Here is a 26,932-nt window from a genome sequence, read left to right on the forward strand (position 1 = left end):
CCCAGCTAATTTTTTTTTTTTTTTTTTGGAGAGACAGGTCTTACTGTATTGCCCAGGCTGGTAGTTCATATTCCTTTTCCATACCAAATTTAAAATTAGTGTGAGTTTTACACCTTATAACACATCTCCATTCAGAACAGCCGCATTCCCAGTGCTCGGTAGTCATGTGCATGTTGTGAGGTTAGACCATGGAATGATGGTTTCATAAAGGATGAAAATTATAGACAGCTGAGTGATAGAAAGTTTAGGGGCTCAGAACCACAGAATCGCTGAAGCTTACGTCACAAGTGTCCTTGGTCTGTCTGTAAAATGGGGTGCTGAGCGCCCATGGGTGATTTGTCCAAGTGGTGAGGCTGAGACCAGAACTGTCTCCTTGCTGGGTTCTGTAATTATGAACTTGACCATGTGCCCCATCACGGTGATGGCACTGAACATGGTCCAAAGAAAATAGCCTCAGCCCTGTCCCCTCAGTGAGCACTAGGCATGCAACATGGCAGATATGGGCCCCACCCCCCAGGTAGCAGAATGCACACAGTGGCACAGGAAGGCAGACGGCATCCTGACTGCACTCTCAGCCAGCAGGAGGGGAGTCCACAGTCTAGTTCAGTTACCTGAGGGAAGCTGCCCACCAACCCAGGAGTGCTTCCTGGAGGAGAGGGTTCTAATGCTTGGAGGGGATTGGCTTGACAGGCTGTGAGCTGTGAGGGAAGCAGTTGCTTCAGGTTTTCCTGCTTGTGATCTGTGCTCTCTGCTCTCTTTTCTCTCTATCCCAATGTGCCTCCTCCCCATCAAGGTCACCGTCAACTACTACGATGAGGAAGGCAGCATTCCCATTGACCAGGCGGGGCTCTTCCTCACGGCCATTGGTGAGTTAGCGTGGCTGCCGTCTCGGTGCCTTCATCTCCCAGGGCCTGGCACTGTTGTCCTTCTCTGGGGCACTTAGGCTGTTCTCAGTGCGGCTGACCTGGTACTTGGAGCTTCTTCTGAATGGCACAGTCCTGGGGAGGGATGTCACATGTGCCCTGCCCCAGCCCTTCCGTACTGGGGTGGAGACTTATCTGCAGGAAGAGGCACTCCCTGATTCATTAGTAATTCCCCCCAATGTCAAGGTCCCCTTCCCAGGCTCTGTGGACCCTAAAAGAGAGAAAGGAACGTGTGTCCCCCCCGCCCCCACTTCTCCCCTGCAGCCTAGAGAAGAGCGTCCCTCTCATGGCAAGCGGAATGGCCACAGTCTATAAAACTAGCAGCTGTTCTTGACAATCCCAGCTGCCCCCTGGTTCTCCCCAGATTCAGCCCTGAGGGTGCAGAGTCCTTTATTTGATCCACAGGATGGTGAGGCCCAGAGAGGTTAGGGAATTCATTCAACATCACACAGCAACTGGGTGGCAAGTTGAGTCCAGAACCCAGGATTATCCCTGTCTCAGGTTCTGTCCATGGCATCACACTGTCCTGTGCTGTGTGCCAGGCCTGCACGCCAGGGAGGCGGAGCCTACCCTGGCTCTACAGGACACTGGACTGTGATCATCTGAACTTTCCATCACCCCACCCCCTGAAATTGAGGCATTACTTTTATGGTATTTTATTTCATTTTTTAATCATAGAATGTTAAAGCCAGGAGGACATTTCAGAGAGTCATTTTGTTCATGCAGCCTTGGTTTACCATTGACAGAGTTGCCACATGGCAGAGGAAGGGAACTACCGGTTATTGAGAGCCAACTGCATGCTGAGTGCTTTAAAAATAATGATGCGGCCTCCTTATTGCAGACCTACTCTGTGTCTAGAGCTGTGCTGGGCACTTTGATGAGGAGCAGGAGGGGGAGGATGATAAACACCTGATATTAATTGAGCACCTATGGTGTGCCAGGCTCCAGTACTCAATGTTTTACCATCACGATTTCAATCTCTTCTTCCAACTGTTTCCAGGATAGACATTATTATCACCCTCATTTTATAGATGAGAAAATCAAGGCTCAGAAAAGGTAAAACAAAGAAATGCTTGCCTGCAGCCACATCTCCGGAAAATGGTTGGTGAGATGCCAAGTCATTCCAGTTATCCCACATTCTCAGGGGGGTCTTAGAACCTCCCCAAAATACAACCAGCTCCCAAGCCAGCCCCTCCCTCTCTAGCCCTGTGCTCTCAGCTGCTGAAATAGGCTTAGCAGCATGGCCCTTCTCATTCTTGGCTAATTCCCAAATGGGCTTGGTTGCTGGTCCCCCTGTCCCTCTTTCTGCACCAAGGAGATGCCCAGCCCTGGGGTAGGGAACCTCGGGATGACCTTGGTGAGGGCAGCAGATGATAACCAAAGACTCCTGGGTTGTGCTGAGCCCTGGCACGTGTGTGAACCTTGCAAGCACACAGCACACAGGCAGTCTCAGATGACAGTCCCTGAGGAAACCTAATCCCACTGAGACAGGGACACCTGAGGACGGGGGCAGGAAGGGCAGAGGCCTGACACCTGTCAAATGAGGGTGACCCAGAAGACTGACTACACCATTAACAAGACTTCCACCAAAGCAAGACAGCCTTAGAATAGATGGCAAAATAAGGGTCTATAAGGAGGCAGGACTGGACTTTTCCTGCTCACTAGAAGATGACAAAGCTGTGCTTAGAGGAAGCCCACTCAGAGTTGACAGCATGGCTGAGTCCCAAAAGATGCCACATGTGCCCAGGACAAGTGACCGAGTTCATCCGTCCTAGGTCTCTTAATAATTATTTAACTGCCACAAGTTCCAGATATTTAGATTCCATGGGCCAATCAAACGTCCCCACCCCCACACCCCCAAAATGAGAAGACTAACAACTTTGATGCTTGGCAAAAAAGAAAAAAAGCATACATTAATAAAACAATTTGAGGCCAGGCACGGTGGCTCACGCCTGTAATCCCAGCACTTTGGGAGGCCAAGGTGGGCAGATCATGAGGTCAGGAGTTTGAGACCAGCCTGGCCAACATGGCGAAACCCCATCTCTACTAAAAATACAAAAATTAGCCATGTGTGGTGCACATGCCTATAGTCCCAGCTACTCAGGAGGCTGAGGCAAAAGAATTGCTTGAACCCAAGAGGTAGAGGTTGCAGTGGGCCGAGATGGTGCCACTGCACTCCAGCCTGGGCGACAGAGTGAGATTCTGTCTCAAAAAAATAAAAAATAAAAAATAAAAAATTTTGCTATCAACTATCACCATCATTTTCACTCCTAAATAATAGGCAAGGCATAATCTCAGAATAAAAGACAGTCATGGCTGGGCGTGGTGGCTCACGCCTGTAATCCCAGCACTTTGGGAGGCCGAGGCGGGCGGATCACCTGAGGTCAGGAGTTCAAGACCAGCCTGGCCAACATGGTGAAACCCTGTCTCTACTAAAAACATAAAAGCTAGCCAGGCGTGGTGGTGGACACCTGTAATCCCAGCTACTCAGGAGGCTGAGACCGGAGAATTGCTTGAACCCAGGAGACAGGGGTTGCAGTGAGCCGACACAGTGCCACTGCACTCCAGCCTCGGCGACAGAGTGAGACTCTGTCTCAAAAACAAAACAAAACAAAACAAACAAACAAACAAAAAACAGAATAAAAGACAGTCATTCAATTGCAAAAAGAAAACTTTATGAGAAACTAACCCCATTGAACTACTGTTTCCTGTTCCAACAGAAACCCTGGTGAAAATCTGGTTTCCCTTGAGAACCACTGTTATGTCTGTCCCTTCTAGGTCTTTTGTTGAGCATCTGCCCCAGGAGCCCTTGAGCCCCTCATCCTGAGTAGTCACTCACTCAGGGACAGTACCTCAGAGGCAAGGATACCCCCAATATCTCGAGATGCTGGGACTGTCCCCTAGGCACAAAAATATATCTGAATCTCTCTCACCCTGGTCCTATCCTGAGTCCACATTGAGCAGAAAGAGCCTTGGCTTCAGAGTAGACAGAAGTAAGCCTAAGATGTTTCTCTGCCCACCTCCAACCACCTTGTGACCTTGGACAAGTCACATCATCCCCCTGAGCCTTGGCTTCCTCATCTACAAAATGCGCTTCACAGAGCAGCCTTGCATGGCGTTTGCAAGGATTCAGTGGGATGCTGTGTGCTAAGGGCCCGGCACAGCGTGGGTGCTCAGTCAATGCTCTGCCTGCTTTTCTCCCTTGCTCTTGGGGTAGCCACATTTTCTCTCTGCCTGGGTGAAGTTAAAGAAACATATGGTCTGTCTGTCTTCCTCCTGGGATTTGGGAACAAATTCATGATTCCTTTGGCCAAATCAGGCTCTGGGTCTTGGTCCCAATCCTGCCAAGGACTTGCTGTGTGACCTTAACAAGTAGCCACCCCAACTAGGACTCACTTTTTGCAAACTATAAAATGAAGGGTTTGAGCTAATTAATCCCTAAGGATCTTCAAGACTCTGGTTAGGGTTGATTTGCAAAGACTTCCTTTTTTTGGGAGGGATGGGGAAGAGGGAGAGGTGAGGTGTGGGGAGGGAGGAAGAATCTCACCCTATTTGAGGTCCTGGCAGTGGAAGGAGTACACATACGCGGGCCTCAAAAAATTGCAACATCAACCTGAGGGGCTTGATCCTATGCCTTCTCGCCAGAGCCTGGGATACTTGCCCTGGTTGGCTGTGGGGGAGGGAGTCCTTCCTTTCCACAACACCTCGGGCTGCTTAGTAAGGCAAGAAGGCCAGGCACCCTGCCACTCTCTGGCGACCCTCCAAAATGCCGGTGCCTCTCGGTCACAGCTGAGGCCTCAGTATCTTCATTCTCAGGGCAGACTGCCTTGAACCCAATCCTAGTGACATTTCCCGTCAATCTGCCCCACACCCAGGGGCCACCTGACGCCTTGGGGCTATTCTAGGGAGCTGAGGTGGGATCCAGAGCCTCTGGGAAATGTCGTCTGGAGCCCAGAGGCCCTGAAGCAGAGGTCCTCTCCCTCCTCCCCCTCGGGAAGGCAGAGCCATCCCAAGAGGCAATGCTCTGGGCAGGTCACACCAGCCCTGTTCTCTGCCCCCTACCCGCAACATCCCCCCCGGAATCTAGTTAAATCAGACACTGGGGGAAGCCTTACGGGGTGAAGTCCTAGGGGCATGACTACGGGGGGGGAGGTCTCTGAGGGTGAAGGGGCCAGAAGGTCATTTCAGTGGATTATGGGGACAGGTCATGGGTCATGAGAGAGGAGTTATGAAGCCCTGTGAGAGGTTGGGAGGACGATGAGGGAGCCACACTGTGAAATGCCCACATTTCATAACAGGAAGGTAACAAAACCTGTCTGAATTCAATAAATCAAGAAATCACAATAAGTATGAGTATTTAGTATTAGGGAGGTTGCCTCAGGCAGCCAAGGAGAAGGGCTGGACAAGGAACTGCTGTCTTTCTTTAGAAAGTGTGTTACTGTTTTATTTGATTTTGTTTGCACTATGTCCAAATATTACATGAACAAAATGTTTACATTCAAGAATTCATAATGAAATAAAGCAGTCTAGAGTGCGCCATAATCTCTCTCCTAGCCCATGGCCCCACTGCTATAATGAACCCACCACAAGGAGTCCCAATGTAATGTCACCTTGCAGCCTAGAGACGAAGGCCACAGGGCTGCCAAGGTGGGGACGTGGGCACTTCCTCTGGGAATGACCTTCAAGGGAGCAAGTCTTGGGTCTTTGACTTTGGGCTGGGCTTTTGGAAATAGCTTGTGGGGAGGTCAGCCTGGGTTCCTTGCAGGGAACAGCAGAGAGAAGGCATCTGGAGCCTGAGGCCCTGCTGAGAGCCTGGCTCCGCTCTGGCAACTTCGGGGGTCACTTCCCTGCTGGGGGCTTGGGTTTCCTCATCTGTATCGTTGGCGGGTGGGGGTGATCCCGCCTCCCCTGGGGCGGCCGAGAGAGCACGCCATGGAAAACGCTGTGCACCTGCAGAGCAGGATGCCTGCAGGGGAGAGATCGTTACCTTGAAACAGACAGAGTGGCTCCCTAAAGAGGCTGGACCTGCAGCTCCTTCCCAGGGAGGAGTTTCAGGAAGCTGAGTTCCCTGAAAGGCAGCATTCAGTGGGCGTGACCGGCTGGAAAGTTCACAAAGGTCCAGGAGCCAAAACCAACATTATTCCTGCCCCTGCACCCCAGCCTCTTTACCAGCCCCTGGTGGTACCGCCTTCCCTTCTTTCCCCTGGGGTCCTTATCCTGCACCGGCCTCCCGGATTACCAGCCCGATTTGCTGACAAGTGGCTTCTCTGAACCTGGGTTTGCTGCCCTGTGAAACGGGAGCAATGCTATTTAGCTCATGGGACTGTGGACGCCTTGAGAGCAGGTGCTGTGCCTCTGTTGCCCATTGCCTAGTACAGTTTCCGGAGCACAGTAACTCCTCAGCAGTGAAATGTGGAGTGAATGCAATTGGAGGCAGGAGGTTACAAATTATACCTTACAGCACCTAACTCACCGCAGGGCTGCAGAGACTGGGACACAGATGGCTGCCTCTCCCAAGGGCCAGGCACCCTTGTAGCCTCCTTCTAGACCGGAAAAGTCACATGCAGGCCTAGGGTATACAGGCTATAGGCAAAGGGAGGACCTGAACGTGATCTCTGGACTCAGTTGGGCTCGGTTGACCCAGAGAAGGATGACATCAGTGCGCTTCGTGTGCCAGGACCCTCCTTTCCATGCCCTCCAGGCAGAGGGTGTGCCTGCCAAGGGGACTAACCAGGAATGCATTCATTACCACCCAGCACCCACCAGGTCCAAGTCATGCTCAGCATGAGACGAGCCCACTCGGGCAGCTCTAGGGGCCTGGAACCTGCACATATCACGTGTGTGACACTCCCAACACCTTCCCAACCACATCCCTACTCGACCCCGTCCATCTCCAACTCAAGGCAATTTTGCCTCCCAAGGGACATTTGACAATATCCAGAGACATTTTTGGCTGTCATGACTGGGAGGGATGTTACTGGCATCTGGTAGGTAGAAACCAGGTGTGCTGTTAAACATCCTCCAATGCACAGGCTGTACCCACACAAGGAATTATTTGGCTCAAAAATGTCGGTAGTGCCTTCCATTGCAGTTAATGCACCTGCTGTAACCAGGAAGGGTCCCATGTTACAGGTGAGGAAACTGGGGCTCAGAGAGGTTGTCTAACCTGCCCAAAGTCACACAGCTTATAAGCAGAGAACCAGGGTCTAAACTCCACCTTGTCTGATGCTAAACCTTTTCGTTTCCCTACAGTCTCCACAAAGCCTGTCTCCATGGCAGGCCTAGGGATGCTGAAGGTCCCTTCACCAAAAGAAGGGATAAGTGGGGGCCTGGCCCTGGATCCTCCATCTGGACTCACAGGTGCCCTCAGACCAAGAGGGGTTAGAGACAGCTTCCCACCCACAGTAAAACCCTCAGTCCTTGAAGGTGGGATCTAGGCCACTGGAAGTTCTTGGAGAGAAAGAGACATGCACACACAGGTGCGCGTGTGCACCCCTATGCGCATGCCTGGGTAGACTGAGAAAGGCAGTTTGGGAATGCTATGCCTGTAAGTTTTCAGAATATGAAATATGAATCAAACCAACTGCACCGTCTACCCCAGTTCTGCTAGCATCCCTATGTGACCTTGGGCATGTGACTTCACCCCTGAACTGAGGCTGTCAGATCTGTGCATCGAGGATCATTCCCCAACCCCCAGCAAGAACAAAGAAGTGGTGGGAGGACCTGGACCTCCCCGATGGCAGCTCTTGCATCCATAAGCTACGAAGTCCACACAGTGTCTGCCGATGGTCTTCAGTGGGTCGCGGAATGTTGAGGCAGGGGGTTGTGTAAGATGATGTCAGCGAGGTCCTCCCTTCCCCGTGACCAAATGAATGACTGAGATGCACCCTAATCCCACAGGTCTTCCTCGTGCCCCTGCCCCACCCTGCCTGGCAGGCTCAGCAACTCACCCATGTCTCTTCTCCCCAGAGATCTCCCTGGATGTGGACGCAGACCGGGATGGCGTGGTGGAGAAGAACAACCCAAGCAAGGTACCTAGCTATCAGGGCAGGCACCATCCTGAACCCGGGGCTTCTGAGGGCGCAGACCCAGATGGTGCAGGCAGCCATGGTTCTCCCACCAAGCAGGCAATTCCCATTTCACAGCTCAGGAGATCGAGGCCCAAGACAGGCTCCCAGACACACAGCATACCAATGATGGAACCCACAGACGAGCTCAGGCATCTTATAGAGTCGGCTACAGAGCAGGCTCCTGAGTCTCAGTTTCTCCATCCCGTGATGGGGACGCCCAGTTCATGGAACTGTTGGAAAGGACAAATGTGCCTGCTGCAGAGGAAGCGCTGTGAAGGCATTTGCTCTTATTATTTTGCCTCTTCTTTTAAGACTGGGGAGGTGGGGGAGACAGACCCTCAGGACAGAGGGTCGCACTCATCATTCTCAGTTCCAGGTGCGGTATCATCTCTGCTGGTGCATGCACAGCTCCTCTCCTCTTTCTATTTATTCATTCATTCACCATTCATTCATTTGTTCCCTCATTCATTTACTTATTTTCTTTCATCTTGCATTCCCCACTCCCATTCTGCTGCCCCACAGAGGACCATTTTGCTGGGTTTAATGTGTCTCTTTCTGTTCTGGTGATCTCAGGAGGCATGTGGTGTGGTTGGTGTGCATGTATTTTTAATTTGTGCAGACAGCATGGTGTTCTCTATCTCATTCTCTTTTGTACTTTTCCCTCAACACAGTTTTCAGGCTCCATCAGTCTTGCTCTGTGTACATTCAGGCTGTTGCTTCTAACTGCTTTCTGTTTTCTGCCCTTCTGTATTATCTAAATTTTTGCTGTGGGCATATGTGACTTTTATAATAACACTCTGAGGCCTAGGGTAAAGTATACATAGAGGGGTACTTATGAAGTGAAATAAACACAGCCTGATGAGAAGCCTGGGTCCTGGAAGCCTGCTCCCCTGACTCTCTGCAGGTCAGGAGAGGGTTCTCAGCTCTGTGGGAGAATCCCTTCTTCTAGGATCGCGAGCAAGGCTTGCCTGAGACCAGGGCCAGCCCTGCACACTCATTCTCTGAGTCTGTGGCCAAGCCATATGAAAGTGAACTCCACAGAGGCCTCTGAGGCCCAGCAGCCCCGGGTGAACAGCTTCCAACCTCCCGCAAGGGGCTGTGCAGTCTTGGCAAAGTCACACAATCCCATGAGCCTGAACTTGGTCAGAATTTCTAAATCTGGGCCAGTGAAGTTTTCACATTTTCTTCACTCATCCTGTAAATATTTGCTGAGCATCTTTTACGTTCCAGGAGTGGGTCAGGCCCAGGGGATGTAGAAAGAACAAGAGAAACACAGCCCTGGCCTTAAGGAGCCCATGGTCCACATTAAAAATTGAGTGTTGTGGATGGCTGTCTCATCACAATTGTCCTCAGTCCTCCCAAAAAGGATGTGTACTGTGCCAGGTGTGGATCTGGGGAAGCTGCTCTGTCCTAGAGAATCAGAAAGGCCTCCAGGAAGAAGAGACACTTATGATGTAATAATGGAGGGGTAGAGTGGGCCAGGTGGCAAGGGGCAGGATGGCAGCAGAGGGACTGGCATGGGCAAAGGCCTGGGAGCTTGAGTCTTTTGGGAACAGAAAGGCGCCAGGATGGGTGGGGCAGAGTGAGCGAGGGGCAAGGTGGAAGAGATGAGATAGAGAGGAAGGCAAGTTTCACCAGGCCTTCCAGTCCACAGCAAGGAATCAGGGTTTCATCCTAATTCAACCGGGAGCCCCTGACCTGGCTTCAAGCAGGGAAGCAACACGATCTGGCCCGAGTTGGTTCTAGTAGCGCTCTGGCTGCAGTGTAGAAAGTGGAGCACCGTGCAGGTCCTATTTGGAGCACTAGGAGGGCGTCTGGAAACAGCTGGGTGTCATCCATCCAGGCGTCTCCTCCTGAGCTCCCCTAGGGACCTCGGGACCTGTGGTAGAATGTCTGTCTGCTCATTTCTCTGGCCAGCCTCCACCTCCCTGCCTCCACCCATGCCAGACACTAGCTGCATCAGACAGGAGGCCCATAAATGCCTCGGTCAGCCTTCCTGTCTCTGTGCCTCTACTGAACTTGCCTTCGTTCATCCTCTGTGGACGTCAGTCTTGAGATTCATCCTCTGTGGACATCAGTCTTGAGATGCCCCACGTTCATCCTCTGTGGACATCAGTCTTGAGATTCACGTTTGCCAAGTCACAGCTGCCCCAGTGGGTGGCGGCTACTCTTTACCCTCATCCTGGGGCTGTCTCTCTGGTGTCCCATGGGGTCTATACAAGCATAGAGAAGAGAGCACTGACCTTTCTTCCTGCCACTGTAGGCATCCTGGACCTGGGGCCCCGACGGCCAGGGGGCCATCCTGCTGGTGAACTGTGACCGAGAGACACCCTGGTTGCCCAAGGAGGACTGCCGTGACGAGAAGGTCTACAGCAAGGAAGGTGCCAGCAGGCCCTGCACTTGGGGGGCAGGATGGGAGAAGTGAAAGGATTCATGCCCAGTCCTGGGCTGGGCTGAGGGTGAGGCAGGTATGGACTCAGGCCTCTGGGGATGGTGGACACAAATACCACTCTTGCTCAAAGCCAAAGGCAAAACCATAGGAAATACACGAGGGCTGGGCTTGGTGGCTCACACATGTAATCCCAGCATTTTGGGAAGCCAAGGCAGGCGGATCATGAGGTCAGGAGTTCAAGACCAGCCTGACCAATATGGTGAAGCCCCATCTCTACTAAAAATACAAAAATTGGCCAGGCATGGTGGCATGCACCTATAATCCCAGCTACTCAGGAGGCAGAGGCAGAAGAATCGCTTGAACCCAGGAAGCAGAGATTGCAGTGAGCCAAGATCATACCACTGCACTCCAGCCTGGGCAGCGGAGCAAGACTCTGTCTTGGAAAAAAAAAAAAAAGAATAAAAAGAAAATAGACCAGAAGGAAATTCCCCAAAAGGTTAATCATCTCCAGTGTTGGAAATGACAACTGGTTTTTATGCTTTGCTTTGCTTTTTTCTTTTCTTTTTTTTTTTTTTTTTTTTTTTGAGACAAGGCCTTGTTCTGTTGCCTAGGCTGGAGTACAGTGGCATGATCATAGCTCACTATAGCCTCAGCCTCCTGGGTTCAAGCCATCCTCCTGCCTCAGCCTCCTGAGTAACCAGGATTACAGGCACACGCCACCATGCATGGCTAATTTTTTTTTATTTTTGTAAAGATGGGATCTTGCTATGTTGCCCAGTCTGGTGTTTGTCTCCTGGCCTCAAGCGATCTACCCACCTCATCCTCCCAAAGCACTGGGATTACAGGTGTGAGCCACAGCACACGGCCTCTTTATGCTTTTCTATAGTTTCCATTAATACACATCCATGGGGATTTTTTCCTGATTATCAAAGTAAAAGGCATTGGGAAGCTAAGGCTCCAGCAGCAGATCTCTTCATTCTCACCTCCTGTCCCTCAGATCTCAAGGACATGTCCCAGATGATCCTGCGGACCAAAGGCCCTGACCGCCTCCCCGCCGGATACGAGATGGTTCTGTACATTTCCATGTCAGACTCAGACAAAGTGGGCGTGTTCTACGTGGAGAGTGAGTGACCCCAGCCCAGCCCTTTCTAGCCACCTCTCCTCCTCGCCTTAGCATTTGTGGCCTTCACAGGTGCAGGTGCCTGGAGAAGACCTGGATTGGTCTCTGGGTGATTGTAACATGGCAATGCTGCTGTCCCATGCAGTTGAAAGACTCCATGGGGACACATCACTCCTCCTCTCAAAGGAGTCTGGAGTGACATGGGTCTATGTAGAGCCCAGAGGCCCTTCTTCCCGACGAATCAGGGGAGGAAGGGCATTTGGGCACTTCTTTTCTGGAGTCATGTCACCTTCAGGATACCTGAGGCAGGGCAGGCACCACCTCTAGGTATTTTCTGCCATCTCTGACTTTCAAAGAGCCCCTAAAGATGCAGTGGGCACCCTCGAAGAGTTGACCCCTTGCTCCTCTTGATGGCAACAGGTGTCCTGGGCCCCCACTGTGTAGGGCACGGGCTCCTGCCCTGGAGCTAGTCCTTGTAGCTGCCGGCTCTGCCTCACCCTTTCTGTGAATACGTGTTGAGCTCTTCGGTGCCAGGCGCTGTTCTCAGCTTTGAGATCTCTGCAGTAAACATAACAATCACACCCTGCCCTCGAGGAGCTGCCAGTCTAGCAAGAGAGACATAATCAGTACTACAATTGGAGGAAATGAAATAGAATAAATGAGGAGAATGGCAGGGCAGAGGCACTACTAGATGGGTGCCTCTGGAAAGGCCTCTCTGAGGAGGTGACATCTGAGCTGAGATTCAAACGAACGATAAGAAGGAACCAGCCACTTGTGAGCAAGGGAAGAGTGTTCTAAGCAGAGGGAACAGCATCTGCAAAGCCTGGAGGAGGAAACCAGTTTGGAGTGTGGGAAGAGTAGATGGAAGCCCAGAGCAGGGTTGGGAGTCAAGGTCAGTGAGCTGGGCCAGGGGCCAGAGCATGCAGACTGGGTTTGGATTTTATTCTGAGTGCAATGGAATGCCATTAGAGGGTTTTATGCAAGGGACTGTCATAATAATGATGTATGTATTTTAAAAGCTCCCTCAGCAAAATAGTCGGCATTGCAATTTGCCATGGTACAAGGCGGGTTGTGGGGTGGCGGATGGGGGGGTGCTTCTGCATGCCCAGCTGCCTAGTGGGGCCAGGATCTCTGGCCCGGCCCTGGACCCACCTCTAGACAGGCCCACTAGATCCAAGGCACTTGCCAGGAGGTGAGTAGGGATCCTGGACCCTCCCATCAGGGAGGTATTTAGCCAGGATGGCAGTGGCCAGCAGTCACCCAATGCCAGTCCTCCTTCTGATCCACCCTGGGCTCCAAGCAGTGACCTCACACAGGTTGGAATGTGCCCAGAGTCAGGCTGGCTCCGCTGCCCCAGGGGGCCGGAGATGTTGATGTTTACACCATCCAGGCTAAGGTTGTCATGGAGGATGGGGTCACCAGCGGGAGCAGGAGGGATGCAAGCAGGACCTCAACCTTGGCCTTTTGACCTTGGTGTCGTGACATGAGACCTGTGGCAAATCATGATGTCTGGACATTATCTAGAAGTTTCTTCTCTTTGCTAAAGGGAGTGGACTCTTGTCTGTTTCCATAATCTCGTCCCTCCCCATCACTTGCCTTTTGAGACGGGTCCTGAGCAGACAAGAGAAGAGAGGAACTACTGCTGCAAGGGCTTAGAGAATGTCCCTCGGAGCCTCTTATCTGGGCTGCCCATCCTGTGGGGAGCAGCCATGACTGAGACAGTGGGGACCCAGAAGAGACAGTTTCCCAATAATGCTAACTCTGGGTGAAAACTCTTAGACAGACACACACACACACACACACACACACAAGTAAAAGATGACAGATAATTGACCAGTAGCACAGTCTCCTTTTCTTCCAGGTAAACACTTTGGAGTTATGTCAAATTCCAGGTACCCCTATAGATGAGCGAATGTCAGGTGTCCTGGTAGGGTCAGACCAGCTCTCCCCAAGGGCAGGGGGCTGGGTTGGAGACTGAAGGACCCCTACAGGGAGTGCTGGAGTCAGGGAGCTACAATTCTGGGTCCAGGCAAGTCTCCTCACCAGCCCCAGCCTTGGGGTGCTCATCTCTGATGTGGCATGGGAATAGCAAGAGTCCCAACTATCCCGACTCTCCTGGTATGTCGGGTGTCCCAGATGGTGGTGGGGATCCAATGAGGAAGGTGTGTCAGGCACTGAGTGTGGTAGCTGGCCTTTGGAAAGCTCTCCATAAATGGCAATTAAGGCTTTCGTTAAAATTATGATGATGACTGTTGGTTATAATGATTGGAGTGGACAGAAGGCTTCAGTTTTCCTAGGAAGACCTGGTGACTGCCTCCGCCTCAAATTCTGCCCAAAACACCAAGCACTGGGGCCTTACCTCTTTATACAAGGACATGGTAATCCAGTTTGCCCAGGACTTCCCTTGTTTTAGCACTGAGGGCCCCTCATGCCAGGAAACCCCTCAGTCCTAGGGAAACCAAATCAGCTGGTCACACTATCAAGGAGTCTCACTGGGAAGTGGAATCATTCCAAAGTAGCTGGAAAGGTGAAGGCAAATCATACCACGTGCTGGCCAATTCCTGGGGCAGAGAGGTCACAGTGGTCAATGGGCCCAGCCCAAGGCACGAGGACCACTCAATAGAGCGGCATTGTTGGTTCCTGCAGAGAGAGCTGGCCACACTCAGTGTGGGGTCTGTGCCGAGCCAGGGATGGAGGACGGGGGAAAGGAGGCTCCTGGGGACAATGGCTGAATTGTTCCCACCAAGGAATCAGTCCACCCGGAGCTGGCCCCAACTGTCAGAAAGCAGCCCAGAATAGAGGTGCATTGTGAATCACAGGCCACGGGCCACATCGGGAGGGAGAAAGCTGCCGGCAGACGGACTAGAACATGTCCTCCACCTGCCCCACCACCCCCCCGGCCAGATCCCTGTTCCCACCCTAGAATTTGGGGAAGACCCCCAGGTGCTCTGAGCCCTGGGAAAGCTTTGGCTGTGTGGCCTCTGCAGGACAAGTTGGCTTCTAGGCCTGACTCTCCCCTGAGCCATCAGTTCAAGTGCAGCCTGGGGCCTGTGGGCGTGGGAGGGCCCAAGGGCTTGGAAGAAAATGTTTGCGTGATGCTAATCTATCTGAATCCACTGAGTGATAGGGCCGTAGGGTGCACAGTATTGTTTCTGGGTGAGCAGGACCTCACTTTCTATTCTTTGGGACTTTCAGTATCTGAATTTTTCCACCTCATTTCTTGGACTCCTGCCTCCCAAGGGAGGATGAGGTGGGACATGGTTTCCCTGCCTTCTGTTCGGAAACTATTCAATGAAAACTCCTTCACGTCCTTGTAATACAGGTCCAAGCAGTGTTATCGATGGTTACCCATGGTTACTGAGGTTACTGAAGTTACTGAGGCTGTGTCATTTGCATTGACCCTGTGGCGTGGGTATCATTATCTCCCACTTAACAGATGAGTAAACTGAGGCTCAGGGAGGTTAAGTGAATTCTCTGAGGTTTTTGTTTTTGTTTTGTTTTGTTTTGTTTTTGAGATGGAGTCTCACTGTGTTGCCCAGGCTGGAATGCAGTGGTGTGATATCGGTTCACCACAACCTCTGCCTCCTGAGTTCAAGAGATTTTCCTGCCTCAGCCTCCCAAGTAGCTGGGATTACAGGCATGTGTCACCATGTCCGGCTAATTTTTGTATTTTTAGTAGAGATGGGGTTTCACTATGTTGGCCAGTCTGGTCTCGAACTCCTGACCTCATGATTCGCCTGCCTCGGCCTCCCAAAGTGCTGGGATTACAGGCATGAGCTGCTGCGCCTGGCTCCCTGAGGTTTTATAGCTTGTAAAGCCAGAGCAGTATTTAAACCAGGTCCCTCTGACATTGGAAGTCATAACCACTAAGGGAAGCACCCTTAGTGAGATTTATAACCCGGGTCTAATTCGGCACATTGTCCCACAAGAGGAACCCTCCCAAGCCCTGGCTTCGCGGTTTATTCACTTATTTCACATGTTTTAATCAAGCACCTGGTTTGTGCCAGGCTATTCTGGTTACGTGTTCTAACCCTTGAGCATCTGGTCATTAACGATTATCATTGTCGTTGAAAGCACTAAGCTGAGGCTCATTCTGCCCTTCCAGCTCTACAGGGCATAAAGAAATTCCTTCTGGAACTGCATAGGGTCCTATCTCCATGCCTTTACCAATGCAAGTATCTCCTCTCCCCACCACACCCATTTCTGCCACCCCGCAAGGGCATCTCAAAGGCTGCCTTCCTCTGCTCAGATGCTTCCCATCTCGCCTCCTCTGCCCTCCCCACCCTACCCCAAGTAACCAGACTGGATCTCACCCATAGCTGCTGTTATAACGCTTCCCACATCTGCTGCATCTTATCATCAGCTGAGCACTGCTCTTAGAGTGGCTGCATCTGGACCACCTCTGTCTCCCCGAAGGTCCTTGCCTGATTCATATGCTCTCAATCTGCCTGAAAATTCCCCCTTGGTCTCTCCCACAGGGAGTGTTGTGGGAGTCATTGGTTCGTTCAGTAGACATTTGTTAAACATGACCATGTGCCGGGCAGGCCCTGGGCCCCACTGGGCCTGTCTCTACCCTCGCACAGGTCACCCACATTTAAAAAGGCTGTGATGAGGCCAGGTGTGGTGGCTCATACCTGTAATAGCAGCACTTTGGGAGTGTGAGGCAGGCAAATCACTTAAGGCAAGGAGTTCAAAACCAGCCTGACCAAGATGGTGACAAAACCCTGTCTCTGCTAAAAATACAAAAATTAACCAGATATGGTGGTGTGTGCCCGTAATCCCAGCTACTTGGGAGGCTGAGGCAGCGGAATCGCTTGAACCCAGGAGGCAGAGGTTGCAGTGAGCCAAGATCGCGCCACTGCACTCCAGCCTGGGCTACAGAGCGAGACTCTGTCTATAAATAAATAAATAAAGGCTGTGATGGAGACGGCAGGGGCTATGGGAGCTCCAAGCAGAGCCCCTGCCTTTGTCTCTGAGGGATCTGGGCTGGATTGTTGCAAGTGACACAAACCAAGGCCTGAAGGAAGAAGGGACACGACTGTTTCAGGCAGAGGGGACAGCACAAGTCGAACTGGGAGCTTTCAGGAGGGCAGGAGCACTGGAGGGACCTGCCTTTCCACCCAGCCACAAAAATGGACAGCCCATGCACTGGCCTTTACACCAACACGGCTTCCATGATATGGAGGGAATTTTTGGTACTAATGGGCACGTTTATGTTTTGTTTATACAAAGGGGATGAGAGCTTGGGATTCAGAATTGGACTTGAATCTGAGTCCCAGCTCAGCTATTTACGGGCTCTCTGACTTTGGACAAGCCACTCCTCCTTTCTGAGATCGGTTTCCTCATCTGTGAAATGGAAACAATTACATCCTCCCCTGACACCACTAACTGCTCAGCTGGCAATTTCCTATCAGCCATTCACGAGAGAGCTTGTTCATTTTATAGACGGGGAAGCCAAAAGCCAGAGAGGGTGACTGACTGTCTGGCGAAGCGCCACACAGCCAGCACACAGCAGTGCTGAGAAAATGACGATGACTCCTAGCCATGGCCATTCTGGTGGCATTTTCTGCTTGTGCTTTTCTCTCTGTCTAGAGAACAAACAACTTTGCCCTTTTGTCCCCATCAGTGATACCACCCCACTGACCTCTTTCTGATGTGGGTGGGAGTCTGACGTTTATCCTTTTCCCTCCAGACCCGTTCTTCGGCCAACGCTATATCCACATCCTGGGCCGACGGAAGCTCTACCATGTGGTCAAGTACACGGGTGGCTCCGCGGAGCTGCTCTTCTTTGTAGAAGGCCTCTGTTTCCCTGACGAGGGCTTCTCAGGCCTGGTCTCCATCCATGTCAGCCTGCTGGAGTACATGGCCCAGGTGAGGGCTCCAGGCTTCCACCACAGGGGGCTATCTCTGGGGGCCAGGGTGGGGCTTTTACCAGTGGGCCATTCCTAGGAGCCCACACTATGCTCCATCCCGCTCAAAGCGCCAAGGGGGTGGGTCCAGGCTAGGAGACCTCAATGACCCCTGCAAAGCCTGCATGTGGCTGCCAGGGTCCTCTGAGCCATGCTCCTGGGTCCTCTGAGCCAGTCTCCTTGCTGCTCCTGCTCCCCACAGATTCCCTGTGGGCAGTGTTTTCTGACACATTCCACACCTGTGCCCTGGCTTTCCCTGCTCCCTACCTAGGTCTAAGGCCCAGAGTCCTGCTGATTAGCACAAGGCTCTAAGCAGCCACCCAGGTGGGGTTTGCTGACCACCTACTGTGCGGTCCTACTCTGTACTTCCTGCCCTACTCTGATGCCTCCCCCAACTGTGGATTATACCATCTCTGACTGCAGGCTGAACCCCAAATCCCAGTTTCAGGTTGTGCCCTGCCCTCGGGCCAAGCATCTCAGCTAGCTTTGCTCATGCTTTCTGGAGAAGCTGGATGAGAAGAAGAGGTCCTGTCCCTCTAGGGAAGCCCGCCTCACTGAGGGCATGCTGTGTGCACAAGAACCTCTCATCACAAAGACCTTTCATCCCCAGACCCTAGTCTCTCAGGCCCACCCTGTTTCACTCAGAAAAAAAGGAAGGGACCTGACTGCTCTTACAGACACAAGAGCCCCTCATTTTTATCCCCAGGCCACTTTGGGAAAGGATACAATGGGTGCTATACAAGGGTGAGGCTGGATCTAGCTGAGATGTATGAGAATGAGCCCTGGCAGCAGACTGCCCAGGTTCAACTCCTGGTTTAACCACCACAAGACACTAGGCAAGTGAATTAAGCATCCTGTTAATTTCTTTAGTTAAGGGTAATATGCCGTACTTTCTCCATCTGTAAGACAGAAAGTCCAAAGAGCATCTGCTGCCTGGGGTGGTTGTGAGCATCCAAACTTGTAAAGTTCTACTTACAAAGCACCCTCAAGCTCCCTGGGAAGTGCAAAAGGCAAAGCTAACAGGATAGAGGACAGGGATGGGGCTCCTGATGGCACCCATGCCCAGGGCAGCCAGAACCCCAGGATCTCTCAAGCACCCGCAGAGACTCAAAAGGCAGACCACAGCAAGCAAGGCAAGCCGCGCAACAGTCCCACCACCCCCGCACCTCCCCACCAAGGATGGGGTCCGTTTCCTACAGCTTTTGAAAGCCAGCCCCACAAAGGAACCCTGGAATCAGACCTCACTTTCCCTCAGGTTCCAGGCAAGCTGCTTGACCATTCCTTAAAACAAAACAGTCTGTACATAGCAAAACTGACCCAAAACAATGCCAAAATGCCCACACACAGAAAAGGGCAAGGTGCCCAGGGCAAAAACAGAGGAAGGCGAGGGGCTGGTTCAACCGTTGCGTGAGGCGATTTCAGGAAGAGAAGTTTGATAGGACAAGATAGGACAGTGGTTAAGAATGTGAACTCAGCAGCTGACTGCCTGGGTGTAAAGCCTGGCTCTACCACTTACCAGCCATGTGACCTTGGGCAGTTAACAGCCCCATGACTCAGTTTCCCCATCTGAAAAGTGAGGATCATAGCAGTATCTACCTCCTGCGGTGGTCGGAAGGCAGAAAAGAATTGGCACATGTGAAAGTACTTAGCACAGGCTTAGTGCACAGCGAGGACTCAGGAAATGTATTCACTGTCATCAGTTTCACCCACTTTGAAAGGCAGGCAAAGAAAGCACCCTGACAAGACCTTGTGACCCCCCACGCCTTGTCTCTCACACCCAGGACATTCCCCTGACACCCATCTTCACGGACACCGTGATATTCCGGATTGCTCCGTGGATCATGACCCCCAACATCCTGCCTCCTGTGTCGGTGTTTGTATGCTGGTAAGGGGTGACCCCAGCCCGGAGAGGCAGCATGGCAGAGTGGCCAAGAGCCGAGTCAGATGGACATGAGTCTAGTTCCTGGCCCCATCACTTACCACTGTGTTACCTTGAGCAACTTTCTCGGCCTCTCTGAAATGCCCACATCACAGAGTCACAGTGAGGATTAAATGAGGCGAAGTAGGCGAAGCATTTATCCAAGATCCAGCATGCAGGGTATACTCTAAAAATAATAGCTGCCATTCTGTTCTCTTGCTTAACCCCCTACCATGCACTTAGCAACCTCCTATGCAGTGGAAATGCAGCTCGTCTGACTCATTCATTAAACAGACTTTTATTGACCACCTATTATGAGCTAGGTCCACAACAGTAAGATGAGAACCAAGGGAGAAAGTGCCTATGATTAGATGTCTGGCAACCCAAAAGGGACCCCTCGGGTCCTCATATCCATCCCATCTTCATGCCAGGCATAGCTCTTATTTGAAAATCTGTGGAGTCAGGGGTGTAAGGCATTGGGACAGGTGGGGGTAAGAGTTCCCCTCCTTATTTTATTTGTTCATGACCTTGACAAACGCCACATGAATGGGTGGGTTTACTTGGCCTTTGATTCCAGCAGCCTTTATAAAGGTGGCCGTGAGCACAGGTGTAGACTGATCTGCCCAGCATAGCCCAGAGATACCAGCTGCTGTCACCATCTCAGGGAGATGACTCTGGCCCCTCCTCACCCTTTCTCTTGGCCTCTCCTTCTTCCCCCACTTTCTCAGCATGAAGGATAATTACCTGTTCCTGAAAGAGGTGAAGAACCTGGTGGAGAAAACCAACTGTGACCTGAAGGTCTGCTTCCAGTACATAAACCGAGGCGATCGCTGGATCCAGGTGAGGAGCCCAGGTCCAGGCTGGGAAGGACATGACCCCGGGGTCAGGCAAAGAAGAGTCGGCTTCATGTATACTGCCCAGCACCCAGCAGCTCTGCAGATGGAGATTCTTCTGTCAGCTCAAATCTGTACACATGCACAAAGACGTGAACATACAAGGCAGTGCACTGCAGTGCTGCTTCTTGTAGTAGCAAAAGATTGCAAAGCAACCTAAATGTCCATCTGTGGAGGACTGAGTAACAGCCTTCCCGGAAGTTCTGTGCAACCGCTAAAAAGGATGGAGCCAATCTCTCAATATGGATACAGGATGTGTTTCAAGTTAAGTTGTTACTCAAAGGAAAACATATTCAGGATGCTGTTTGCTATTTGTGTGTTTTGTCTTGTTTGAGACGGGGTCTCGCTCTGTCACCCAGGCTGGAGTGCAGTGGCACGATCTCAGCTCACTTTAACTTCCGCCTTCCGGGCTCAATCAATCCTCCCACCTCAGCCTCCCAAGTAGCTGGTACTACAGGCATGCACCACCACGCCTGGTTATTGTGTTTTTTAAAGTGAGGTCTAGTCCATGCACGGTGGATAATGCCTGCAATCCCAGCACTTTGGGAGTGGGAGGCTGAGGTGGCAGGATTGCCTGAGACCAGGAATTCAAGACATGCTTGGGCAACATAGCAAGACCCTGTCTCCACAAAAAATTTTAAAATTAGCCTGGCATGGTAATGCATACCTGTAGTCCTAGCTACTCAGAGGCTGAGGCAGAAGGACCATTTGAGCCCAGGAGTTTGAGGCTGCAGTGGGCCATAATCATGACACTGCACTCCAGCCTGGGCAACAGAGTGAGACCCTGTCTCAAAAAAAAAAAAAAATGGAGCTGATATCAGTAAGAAACCTGCTTGTGATGTGCAGAGACCGCCTGTGGACACCTATGCTGCCATCGTCAGTGTGAGGGGAGGAGGATGGGGGACGAGGGCATGGGGAACAAGATAGACATTCTTTTTCCTTGGTGCTCTTGTGTTTCTCGAGTTTTCTGCCCATGTGCACAGATTGTCCCTTGGGCTCATCTAACAGCTCTCCTTGGTGTCCCTGCAGGATGAAATTGAGTTTGGCTACATCGAGGCCCCCCACAAAGGCTTCCCCGTGGTGCTGGACTCCCCCCGAGATGGAAACCTAAAGGACTTTCCTGTGAAGGAGCTCCTGGTAAGATGCTTAGGGCCACTTGGGGATGGAGGATGATCCCGGAGACTCTCATAAGACAGAGTGATCAGGAGACCCTGGGCCACACTGACACATTCGTCTGCTGCCCAGAGCCTCTGTTTCTCCTCTGCAAAACGGGTCACTTGGGATAGCTGCCTCTGAGGTCCTTTCCTGCTCTGATAACTGATGTTTTTCCAAAACATGGAGCGTTTTCTAGTGGGAAATGGGAACTAAGGGAAATAGAGTAAGACCTAGTTCCAGAGGCCCTGGTCCCTGCTGCTGCCCTTCCCCTCCAAATTGCAGCAAAGTGAGTTAAGTAAGTTTCAAAGAAGAAAAAAACACAGTTATGCAATTGTCAGAAATCATGGTTCCGACTTCCAAGTTCATCAGCACCTTGAGGCTATGGTTTTTGGTGCATGTGTGGGTGTGTTTTTGTTTTTGTTTTCTGAGACGGAGTCTTGCTCTGTCACCCAAGCTGAAATGCAGTGGCTCACTGCAAATTCCATCTCCCAGGTTCAAGCGATTCTCCTGCCTCAGCCTCTCAAGTAGCTGGGATTACAGGCATGCAGCATCACGCCTGGCTAATTTTTTTATTTGTACTAGAGATGGGGTTTCACCAGACTGGCCAGACTGGCCTCGAACTCCTGACCTCAGGTGATCTGCCCAACTTGGCCTCCCAAAGTGCTGGGATTAGAGGCGTGAGCCACTGTACTCGGCCTTGTTTTTTGTGTGTTTGTTTTTAAGTTATCTGACTCCTCCCATTCTGGATGCCATTCTCACTCCCCTTTCAGGCCCTCAACAACCTAGTGTGTGAAGGCAGAACTGAAATCAATCTTTCTTTTGTCTGCACTCTTCTGCCCTGAACACGCTGGGGGAGGTTTGAACAGGGCATGAAACAAGAGACTGGAGTAGGTCGGGGACTTTTCCCAAGGTCACATGCGGGACAGCGTTCCTGTCAGACGCCAGGGCTGCCGAGAGCTGACCCTGTGCCAGGTTCACACCTGTTCTGCCCCACATTCCTAACCCAGTGCCCTGTTCACAAGCAGATGCTAGAGCCAATGGCGTCGGCACAGAGCTTTGGAATGTCAGGCGGACCTGGTGTTGAGTCCTAATTGCACCTCTTAGCAGCCATGTGACCTTGGGCAAGCAATTACCTTCCACAAGCCTCAGTTTCCTCATCTGTAAAATGGGGATAGAAATGATATCAGTCTCACAGAATGTTGTGAACATTGAAAGCGTTATATAAGACATCAGTGCCATGGCTAATATAATGACCATTATTCGCCGTTGTTCTGGTTATCATTCCCCGGGCCCTGTCCTCAGTGAGCCTATTTCCACTTTCCCTAATACTGTGAGGAGTAGAGTCAAACCGACCACCAGCAATGGTTGCCACAGGCATGAGAAACGAGGCCTTTCCAGGTCACCACCTGCCTTCAGTATTCCAGGCTGGCCTGGTTCCAAGGCCCCCGGCTGCATTGTTCCTTGAGGCCCAGACCAGGCCCAGCTTTGTGCTGTATACCTGCCCACCTGTATGGTGCTGCAGAGCCCCAGCACCCCAGCCTCGGCAAGCTCCCGTGTTGCCAGCTGGGGCCCCAAGGTGAGAAAGCGCTAAGCTGCTGCCATCCACCCCATGGGCTCAGCTGTCCCTGGAGCCTCTCAGCTGAGCCAGGATAAGCCACATCCTCCTACTCCACTGGATTTTCTCAGGCAAGCTTCATCCCAAGCCCAGTGCAAGCTCCCAAACAAGATTCCTATATTTGTACCCCAAAAGTCATGAGAGGAATCTTAAATTTCAGGGGCCAATGGGGTTATGTCTTGTGTGCTAACTCCAGTTTTTTGGAGCTCTGTGTGAAGAAGGGTTCTGAGGCTTCCTCTGGGCTCAGTGGCAAGTCTGGCAGGTTGAGACTGGATTGAGATGGCATGTATATTCATAGCTGCCACTTTTGCATGTATTGGTCAGCTTCACCAAGTAACAAACCAACCCGAAATCTCCATGACTGACAACAGCAAAGGCCTGTGTCTTGCTGGCATTCCATGTTGATTGCTGCTGCTGGTCTGCCACTCTGCTTCTTCATGCCTTCCTCATTCTAGCACTCAAGGTGCCAGAGCAGCCCCAGTCTGGGAAATGCCATTCTCCTAGCACAGGGAGAAGTCAAAGAGTTGGCAGACACACGTGAGGGTTCCTATGGCTTCTGCTGTTCACTGGCATGCATCCCTTCTGCTCACATTTCATTGGCCAAAGCAAGTCATGTGACCAAGTCTGACACTGGGCAGGGAAGTATATTCCTTTTGCAGGAAGATGCCAGAAGTCACATGACAATGGGTCAGGATGCAAAATTCTCTTACTGCGCAGTAATAATACAAGCTGCTCCCCTTCCTCAGGTTACCTGATCTGGTACCTCTTTATAGATGGGGAAATGAGCCAGATGCAGTGGCTCACCCCTGTAATCCCAGCACTTTGGGAGGCCAAGGTGGGTGGATCACTTGAGGTCAGGAGTTCGAGACCAGCCTAGGCAACCCAGTGAAACCCCATCCCTACTAAAAATACAAAAATGAGGCAGGGGTGGTGCTTGCCTGTAATCGTAGCCACTGGGGAGGCTGAGGCAGGAGAATCACTTGAACCTGGAGGCAGAGGTTGCAGTGAGCTGAAATTGCACTACCTCACTCCAGCCTGGGTGACAGAGCAAGACTCCATCTCAAAAACAAGCAAACAACAACAACAACAACAACAAAACAGATGGGGAAACTGAAAGTGCATAACATAAAATGGGGACTAATCCTGAAATCACCAATATGTATCTGTGCTTGGGAAACAGAGGCACACACAGGAATGCAGATGCCCACACACTCACATTCACATTCCCACTCACTCTCACACACACTCTCACCTGCACTCTCACACTTACACCGACATGCTCACACACTCAGCCTCCCCATGCCCAGGCCCCTGCTCTTTATTAATCATAGGAAGACCATGGACAACCCGCCTAGAAACTGAGTGCCCACAGACCCAGACTGAAGGTGGTAAAAGAGGGTAGCTGGCTTGGGGGCTGAGGACCCTGGCTGGAGAAGACTAATGCAGGTGTGTGCCCTCTGCCTAGGGCCCAGATTTTGGCTACGTGACCCGGGAGCCCCTCTTTGAGCCTGTCACCAGCCTTGACTCATTTGGAAACCTGGAGGTCAGTCCCCCAGTGACCGTGAACGGCAAGACATACCCTCTTGGCCGCATCCTCATCGGGAGCAGTTTTCCTCTGTAAGAGAAGCCAGGCTGGGGCTGGGGGCTGTGGGAGTGGGGAGGTCACTGTTTCTCTTTTAGGGTGGCCTGGGTTGCTCACACATGGAGCAAGTGGCTGGGAGAATTATTCCCTCCCACAACTTCCTGTTAAGAGACTGACACTCTTGGAAAGAAAATTAAGCTAAACTTTACATCTTCGTGTGATTTAGGATCTAATATATAACTAAATAAACAACTCTCTTCCCCATATGGAAAGGCGTATAATGAGATTATAAATCAGCTGGTTGGCCGAGCACGGTAGCTCTCACCTGTAATCCCAACACTTTGGGAGGCCAAGGTGGGCAGATCATTCGAGTCCAGGGATTTGAGACCAGCTTGGGTAACATGGCAAACCCTGTCTCTACAAAAAATACAAAAATTAGCCAGCCATGGTGGCATGCACCTGTAGTCCCAGCTACTCAGGAGGCTAAGTTGGGAGGATCACTTGAGCCTGGGAGGTGGAGGTTGCAGTGAGCTGAGATCAGGCCACTGCACTCCAGCCTGGGCAACAGAAAGAGGACCTCATCTCAAAAATAGGTAGATAGATGGATAGATAGATAGATAGATAGATAGATAGATAGATAGATAGATAGATACATAGGCTGGGCACAGTGGCTCATGCCTGTAATCCCAGCACTTTGGGAGGCAGAGGCAGGCAGATTGCTTAAGGCCAGGAGTTCGAGACCAGCCTGGACAACATGGCAAAACTTCGTCTCTACTAAAAATACAAGTATTAGCAGACATAGTGGTAATCCCAGCTTCTTGGGAGGCTGAGGCATGAGAATTGTTTGAACCTGGGAGGTAGAGGTTGCAGTGAGCTGAGATCATGCCCCTCTACTCCAGCCTGGGTGACAGAGAGAGATTTTGTCTCAAAAAAAATTAGGCCAGGTGCGGTGGCTCATGCCTGTAATGCCAGTACTTTGGGAGGCTGAGGTGGGCGGATCACCTGAGGTCTGGAGTTTGAGACCAGCCTGACCAACGTGGAGAAACCTCGTCTCTACTAAAAATACAAAATTAGCTGGGCGTGGTGGCACACGCCTGTAATCCCAGCTACCAGGAGGCTGAGGCAGGAGAATCGCTTGAACGCAGAAAGCAGAGGTTGCAGTGAGCCAAGCTCGTGCCATTGCACTCCATCCTGGGCAACAAGAGTGAAACTACGTCTCAGAAAACAAAATTAAATTAAATATTAAATAAATCAGCTGGGGAAGGGAGGGAGGAGTCCAGAAAAGGAAAACTGACAGGTATGAGTGGGAGCATACCAATGAATCCTCAGGAATACCATACTTAAAGGAGGTATGAGCAGATGTAGTCCTGCCCCAGAAATGTGACTCCCTGGCTCCCAGGCCTGTCCATGATTCTCCTCACTCCCTGCCCAGTTGATCCACCAGCCAGTGAAAAGATTCTTCCTTGTCAGGGCAGTCGCTGGGGAGAGAGTGAATACCTTAGGTTCTCATGCCACAAAAGGGCTGCCAGGAGCCTGCACAGATGGGATCAGCCAGGATTTGGGCACCAGGTTCCTCCGAGTCACATGGGATACTCAACCTTCTGTGGGAGGCCACTGGCACAGGCAGCGATTGTTTGCCCACTCTTGCCTCCTTCTCCTTCCACTCAGTGGTCACTCATTCACTCAGCAACCATTTCCTGAGCACCAGCCAAGTGCCAGGCCCTGTGTCAGGCACAGGGTCCCAAACAGGAGGCCCAGCCCCTGCCTTCTAGGAGATGGCAGAGGTCTCAGGCATGCACATAGACCCTGATGAAATAGAGGGACGTACAATGACAGAAAGAATGACAGGGAGTCAAGGCAGCCCAGGGAGGGGCCCCCAATCCCCTTGAGGAGCTCAGGGAGGGCCCCTTAAAGACAAATATTTATTGAGAACCTACTCTGTGCCAGGCACTATTCTAGGCTCTGGGGATACAGCAGTGACCGAACAGATGAAGTCCCAGCTCTCAGGGAGTTTACAACTGGGTAAGGGCAGTACAGCAAATAAACATGGAAGCAAGTAAATCAATTAGATAATTCTGAATGCTGATACATGCAATGGAGAAGATAAAACAGGGTGACTTGATAAAACATTCCTGGGGACAGGGGTGCCTTAGCTGTTGTTTTTTTGAAGACGTGACTAGAGTTGAGGCTTGGATGTTAAGAAGTAGGCAGCTGGCTGGGCGCGGTGGCTCACACCTATAATCCCAGCACTTTGGGAGGCCGAGAAGGGCGAATCACGAGGTCAGGAGATCAAGACCATCCTGGCTAACACGGTGAAACCCCGTCTCTACTAAAAATACAAAAAACTAGCCGGGC

The 26,932-nt window shown here is 51.5% G+C and overlaps 1 protein-coding gene across 2 annotated transcripts in view; it reads left to right on the forward strand.

The window, feature by feature from the left end:
* PADI2 (peptidyl arginine deiminase, type II) overlaps window positions 1-26,932 on the forward strand; it is a 53,624-nt gene that overhangs the window by 15,657 nt on the left and 11,035 nt on the right. Inside the window, exons 3-12 of one of the 2 annotated variants that reach the window (XM_011934055.1) lie at window positions 794-866; window positions 7,893-7,954; window positions 10,257-10,374; window positions 11,383-11,508; window positions 15,611-15,676; window positions 17,198-17,376; window positions 19,196-19,299; window positions 20,061-20,172; window positions 21,255-21,362; window positions 24,461-24,612. In XM_011934055.1, the coding sequence (XP_011789445.1) occupies window positions 794-866; window positions 7,893-7,954; window positions 10,257-10,374; window positions 11,383-11,508; window positions 15,611-15,676; window positions 17,198-17,376; window positions 19,196-19,299; window positions 20,061-20,172; window positions 21,255-21,362; window positions 24,461-24,612 (1,100 nt within the window). The remainder of the gene's footprint in view (window positions 1-793; window positions 867-7,892; window positions 7,955-10,256; window positions 10,375-11,382; window positions 11,509-15,610; window positions 15,677-17,197; window positions 17,377-19,195; window positions 19,300-20,060; window positions 20,173-21,254; window positions 21,363-24,460; window positions 24,613-26,932) is intronic. The other variant, XM_011934056.1, reaches the window with a different exon arrangement.

Source organism: Colobus angolensis, unplaced genomic scaffold (assembly GCF_000951035.1).
Source record: "Colobus angolensis palliatus isolate OR3802 unplaced genomic scaffold, Cang.pa_1.0 Scaffold130, whole genome shotgun sequence".
Lineage (NCBI taxonomy): Eukaryota > Metazoa > Chordata > Mammalia > Primates > Cercopithecidae > Colobus > Colobus angolensis.